The sequence below is a fragment of the Prosopis cineraria genome, unplaced genomic scaffold, assembly GCF_029017545.1.
Source record: "Prosopis cineraria cultivar Desert tree isolate PC_DT_omini unplaced genomic scaffold, ASM2901754v1 PC511, whole genome shotgun sequence".
NCBI lineage: Eukaryota > Viridiplantae > Streptophyta > Magnoliopsida > Fabales > Fabaceae > Prosopis > Prosopis cineraria.
This window is the reverse complement of record NW_026555836.1, coordinates 316-6965: the sequence shown is the minus strand read 5'-3', so window position 1 is coordinate 6965 and position 6650 is coordinate 316. Positions and strand designations below refer to the sequence as shown.

The following is a 6650-nucleotide window of genomic DNA, read 5'->3' as shown; positions in this document are numbered from 1 at the left end:
ATAAAATTTCAGTGTCAAAAAATAAGGCAGTAGTTACTTCAATAAGTAATGGTGAACAAATAAACGACTACATCATGCACGCCAGTAATATTAAGTGTATTAAGACGATAACTAAGAACAAAGATTGCTATTTGCTAACATGATAGATTGAATTTGAAACCATATTAAAATTTTTACATTTAAAATTTATGTTTTTAAAATTTTGGATAGTGTGAAAAATTTTAAAGATGGGAGAGAGAAATCTAAAATTTTAATCAAAAAGGTGAAACAAATGAGAGAGTTCGGAATAGCTCAAACCTCAATCTATGAACTTTTATCTATTCAAATAAAATTTGATTAATTTAAATTGAAATCCAAATTCTCATACGTTCAGACCTATTTTTTAAAAAATATCATGAAATGCCTCAGTCTTAAGCCTTAGTAGTTTTTTTTTTTTTTTCAGCCTAAATGATGAAGTTAGTAATTAGTAAGGCATGCCGGGGGCATTTCTGTCTTTGGATAGGAATTGTCAAACGACTTTCAACGGTCTCGCCATCCCAGTGATCTCCCGCCAAAGTCCTAACAGAACCAGAACCTCGAAGAAAGACAAAACCCTCTCTCAATTTCGAGCTTAATCAATGGCTGCCTCTTGTCTTCTTCTTCCTCTTCTATACACTCTCTCCTTCTTCTCCCTTTCCTCTTCTCTCTCCCATGAAACTATCCTTGACGCAGCCGACATTCTCTCCGATTCAGGATACAGCTCCATGTCTCTTACTCTCCAAGCCCTTTATCAAACTCTCCTTTCACAAACTCCTTCTCTCACCATCTTCGCTCCATCGGATTCTTCATTTAGAAAATCGGGTCAGCCTTCTCTTGATATCCTCCGTTTCCACTTCTCCCCCCTACCGTTGCCTCCACAAAACCTCCGATTGCTCCCCGCGGGCTCGGAGATTCCAACGATGCTGAATAACCACTCTCTGATCGTCACCGAGTCGCATTCCGATTTCGAGATTTCGCTTAACTACGTCCAAATCATTGGCTCCTCGCCGATTTATGAGGATGGCCTTTTCCTAATCTACGGAATCGACAGTTTCTTCGATCCCAATTCTCAGTATACTACAGCATCTCAGGGACCTAGCCCTAATCTGTTGTGTGGGTTGAAAAGCCAGACTACGAGTTCCTCCGATTCGCTCGGTCAAGCCATGGAAACACTTAGATCCACAGGGTACTCTGTGACGGCGACGTTTCTTGCTTTGCAAATGAATGGAATCAAGGATGACGCCACGATGACCGTTTTTGCTCCTGAAGATGAAATGGTGAAGAACCTGCTTGGGAATTTCAGCGAGTACCCATCGTTCTTTTTTCGCCATGTTGTACCGTGTAAGCTTCTCTGGAATGATCTGGTGGACTTGGACAACGTGTCGGAGTTACCCACGATTTTGGAGGGTTTTTCTGTTAACGTCACGAGGTCTGGTGGTGTTTTGGTGCTGAACGGAGTCTCAGTTGTCTTTCCAAATATGTTCCACAATGACAAGCTTGTTGTTCATGGCGTTAGTGATGTTCTTGTGGCGCTTTAGACGTCGTCGTAGAAGCTTTCTTTGATGTGGTAGGCAGATTTAAAGATACTCCATCGTTATTTCTGAAGTACTTGTTGCTTATTGGTTTCAAGTTTTCAACTGCTTACCTCTGGTGGTGCTACCGACTTCTGATTCAACAATCGGTTAATATTCGAAGGGTTTGACTTTGTTCATGGAAGTTCTCATTTTTTTTGTTTTTTTTCTGTATGTGGCACTGAAAGAGGGAGAGTTATATTGCTGAGAGGAAATAGATCCTTTACATTGGATCATATCCACATGGATCCTCACCCCATTTTTGGTTCTCTCTGGTTTTTCTTTAGTGGTAGCTTTCTTAATTGTTGCTAATAAAAAAATCTTGTGAACATGATTATATTTTCTTAAAAAGCTATTTTTTTAGGGTCTAACTTGACCAAAATTTTAGTTACACAGACTCAAAGTTAGCATTTAATAATGGAAACCCATTTCTTGCTAGCCCAATTAATATTTTAGATCACTAATATTCAACATGTCATCATTGAATGATTTAATGATGGAAAACATTGGAACAATTTCACTGCCATTTTTATTGTAGAAAAAGTAGACTAGGTATACATGACACTTTTGTGACTCAACAAATATTTGCTTTTTTTTATATGGATACAACTTCTCTCCCTCCCTCTCCCCCCTCCCTCCATATCTCTCTCTCTCTCTCTCTCTCTGTATAGGTAAATATATAGCAAGCTAGATTATACTACTCTCTTGAAACTCAAACGGTGCAGCTTCGCTTCACCTTGGTTTCATCCCCTAATATGGGGTACAATAGAACACCAATGACCTACTTCCTTTCGGCTTCTAATTTTCTGTTGTACAATCTATACTTCCCTTGCTGTGTTTGAGAATGATGAATTTGCACTGTTGTTGCGGTTCTTGCTAAATCTGTTCTTTAGTTTTTGTGCAAAGGATGGTTTCGCAAACTCCTCCTCCCTTTGGGGGCGGTTTGCATAGAGTATCCAGAGAACAAGACAGAGCAAGACACCAACTGAAATGAGACCAAGCCCTGCATTGATAACCTTAAGATAATGGTTCAATGGAGAACAGTAACTTGAAGTGATTTCTTGGAATGTTTCCCTCACAAAATTGCAATTTTGAAGGTTGAGTAAGAGTGGTGTATAATGTTCTAATGCATAGCTTTCGTTAACGGCACCCACCAACTGTGAGTAAATCTCCGGCGTCACCCTGCCGACGCTGCTGCAAAAACCATATTCTGTTACCTGGCACTCGTAGTTCTTCCACACCTGAAAAGTTTGATCAGGGAAAAACACGATCATTTTGACAAAATGATCATCGCTAAAGTTCCAGCAGAGCGTAAATGTACATATCTTTTTCAATTAAGTGATGAACTTGTTAGAACTTACCAATGAGGCATTGGAGGAGGAAACTCTTGAGATGTACATTGCCGCTCCTTGAGCTGAGAATCAAAAGGGTAGCACAAAGGTGGCATCGCAGGTCCGGACTGATTGTAATAGTTCGGATCATTTGGCGATGCATTTGCATCTGCAATGCTGTAGATGAACCGATTCACGACACTTACAATATTGGTGACCACTTGTTTGCTCTGAACCAGTGTCTTGTTTGTGGTTCTCTGATCAACACAGGGAAGGATGTTGCTAAGAGCAGATTCTGCATGAGGATTCTCTACCCATTCTCCCATAGCCATACATGCATCAGAAATTGCACTGAAATCGAAATAATTCCATCATATCAGGCCAGATCTATTGGCCCTTAATGTCAGTGAGTCACTGCGGATATTGAAACTACCAGAAAATGCAGAATATAGATTTATAGTTTAGTTCAATATTGTCTCGTCGTATGATGGTTTTGTTCTGGATTAAGTTGCAATTTTAATACGGGTGATTACAGGTAGCCAAGTCAATAAATCCGGCATACAGAAGTTTAATAGACCAAAAAAAAAAAAAACAAAAACAAAACAAAACCTTGTAGTGTATAGATACCTAACCATGTCAAAAGTAGGTCCCACTGAAAAGCCCGCTAATGAATGTACTTCTCAAATGTCCATCTATGGTTGGTTTCATCTACCTACTTTTTAAAACAGGGTCTACCTAAGATAAATAATAAATAATAATGAACAATAAAATAACAAAACACATGTAATATGTAAGTGTATTAGATGATAAATAGAAGAAGAAAAAATAATTAAAATTATTTTTTAATTTTCTAAGAGTAAAGAAAATATCTCAAAATCTTGGGAGTATTTTTTTTCTCTCAGGAAAATGACTGCTTTCTTAGTAAATTTTAAATAAATCTGGCTTACAAAAATTTACTAGACTAATCTAAAACTTATCATGCATAGGCACCTAAAAATGTCAAAAGTGGGTTCCACCGAAACGTCTGCTAATAAATACACTTGAATGTTCATCCATGGTTGGTTTAATCTACCAACTTTTTTAAAGACCGGATCCACCTAAGAATTCCTCCTAGTTCCTCCCAAAATAAAGGTCAAAAAGGGGGAAAACAATTCCGGTGGCTTACTTATTAAATATGAGGAACACCCCACAAAGAATGAATGTGACTGCAACTAGTAACCATCCACTGATAACAAATCTGCAACATTTTAAAACCAAATGTCAGAAGTGAGGGCGTGACAAGGATTAGGATTGTTCTCCAACAAACAGGCCATGAGCAAAACAAAGAACAAAAAATAAAAAATAAAAGCTCACATTAGAATTGCATGTTGATGTCCAAGGATAGACAAACCTGCAGAAAATATATTAGCCGGTTATAAAGATGACTTCAAGAATACAGATATAAAAACTAGCTCAAATTTTCAGGCTGTTATAATGGATACATACACAAGCCAATTAGAGCTAAGAGGAGCATCACTGCTGCAACTGCAATCAAAGCTGAGCGCCTGCAAGATGGATTCAAAATTTAGCACCGCAAATTCTGATTTTTGATTCTGAAAACTAAAATACAGAGTGACAAGTCTATGACAACATACACAGCATTGAACACTCTTTTGATTTTGGCAGAATTTTCATCTGTCTTTTCAGACAGTGTATTTGCCGCAGCATTTAGATCCATATTCAAATTGTCAATGTCGTCCATGATATCAGATGGGAGAAGCATCTGAGCGACGTTTATAGTCTTTGCAAGGGAGAGATACTCTGTGACATTTCTCAGAGTTTGCACTGTATAATCAGATTGATTGACAACATAACCTAGGGTTTGCAAGGCTTCGTCATGGAACTTATCCTGCCCAACAGATAGGACGACACATCCAGTCCTGTATAATATAAGATCAGGACAAATTAGCAAGAGAAACATGGAAAGGTTCAACCACATTGTTTTTAAACATGTAAAATAAATAGACATTTTGAGCTGTGTATGAGAGCAGTTTGAAATTCTAAGAAACATTGAGAACATAAAATTACTTTCAGTTTCCATTTCCTTCATCATGTTTGCAAGCTCTAAATAAAAATCAATTAATAGGTTGCAAATGCTGAATACAAGTTTGAAGAGAAATCTTGCTTATCCTATGTTTGGAAACTGATTCCCAGAATTTCAGAGCATGTAACAATCATCAGATTGGAATATATCAAGTAAATTCTACGGACAACCTCCATGTCAAAGTGATGATCCATAAATTACAAATACTAAGTAAGATTACAAAACGTACGAGCAGATAATACAAGAACAGATTAGGAAAATTAGGTATAAGTCTTCAATGACCAGGATGGGGAAACATAGCATAAGAAGTTGACAAAGGAACATTAATATAAAGAGTATTACGCAGCAGCGCAGGTGAATAATATAAGCAGTATCAGACAAATTCTCTGTGAATGATTTGATCCTTCATCCTTGATGTTAATTCCCATCCACAGCATAAATGAATTATAAGAGCCAAGCCAAATGAAATAAACCATAGGCCAGCAAGAATGAAAGCAACAGCACCAGTGAACCCAACTGACTGCATGAAAAACAGTTCAAAGAATTATTCATTCAAGTGAATAACAGAATCGCAAGGCTTATTTGAAACATAGAAAATCTGAATCAGCTCGGAAATAAATAGATTGAGTACTGTATGATAAACTGGTAACCTCAAATATCAGATTCTCAAGCGGTAAACAAGGATGAAAAAAAAAATCATTGCTTGAAAAGGTTAGAAGGCAATAAATTTGAGAGACAATGGAGATAAACCCATACAGATAACCTGAAAATCAGATTCTCAATGGGCATAAATAGATGAAGATGAAGTAAAAACCATTCCTTAAAAGGTTAGAAGGCAACAAAATTTCCCTTTTAACAATGATCAATTTGCAAGAATTTGTCAAATTTGGAAAACCAGAAAATACCCCTGAACTATCACCAAATAAGTGTCCAAAGGGGCATCTCTAATAACAGGATCAAAGAGGAAATGGACAAAATGGTTCAGATTCTGTAAGATGATAGTTTAGAAACATATTTAATAACTTTCAAAGCCGTAAGCATTAACAAGTACCCATAAATGTTTATGACAGAATTGTCAAAGAGAGTTAGCTTAAGGCACGTAACCTTCCTCAGTTCTGGAGTAAAACAGAAAAATGAAAATTATTGCTTAAAGTAGGAAAAAACAGATTAAAGCATCAATAACAGAATAAAGTATCCATTTCACAACATAAAAAATAAAGACTCGTGGTACTTACTGCCCAGTAATGCTTATTGGCAATGTCCCAACCATCTCGATAACGTCGGAAACCTCGAAGAATGTCAGGCCTTTTCGTCCTGGTGCCGCCAATATAAGATTTTCCTGAGGCGAATTTGATCTGGCACTGGTGCTAGAGCCGCTTGTGTGACTTCATTCTTCACGGACCCAAATTCTCTTCTCCTGAAACACACGACAACGTAGGAACAAAATAGATTACAAAATCAAAATATCTTTTATACTCTTCACTGGGATAAAGGATCTTAATTCTACACCAAATTTAAAGCCAAAATAACCCGCAAAAAATAATCACAAAACGATATAATTACACCAAGCTTCTGCTCGCATGGTTGCTAAGAAAATCTATCAAAATGGAAGGTCTCAGAGTTTTCATTTCGGGGACCCCAAAGAAA

At 37.3% G+C, this 6650-nt stretch overlaps 1 protein-coding gene and 1 pseudogene across 1 annotated transcript; one reads left to right on the top strand and one right to left on the bottom strand.

Moving 5' to 3' along the window:
* The first annotated feature begins 554 nt into the window (after positions 1-554).
* On the top strand, positions 555-1556 carry LOC129297392 (putative fasciclin-like arabinogalactan protein 20). The gene has a single exon (XM_054935728.1). It carries the CDS (start codon positions 618-620, stop codon positions 1554-1556), a length of 939 nt encoding a protein of 312 aa, XP_054791703.1. The 5' UTR covers positions 555-617.
* Positions 1557-2207: 651 nt separating this feature from the next.
* Positions 2208-6342, bottom strand: LOC129297394 (uncharacterized; annotated as a pseudogene).
* Between the last annotated feature and the right edge of the window lie 308 nt (positions 6343-6650).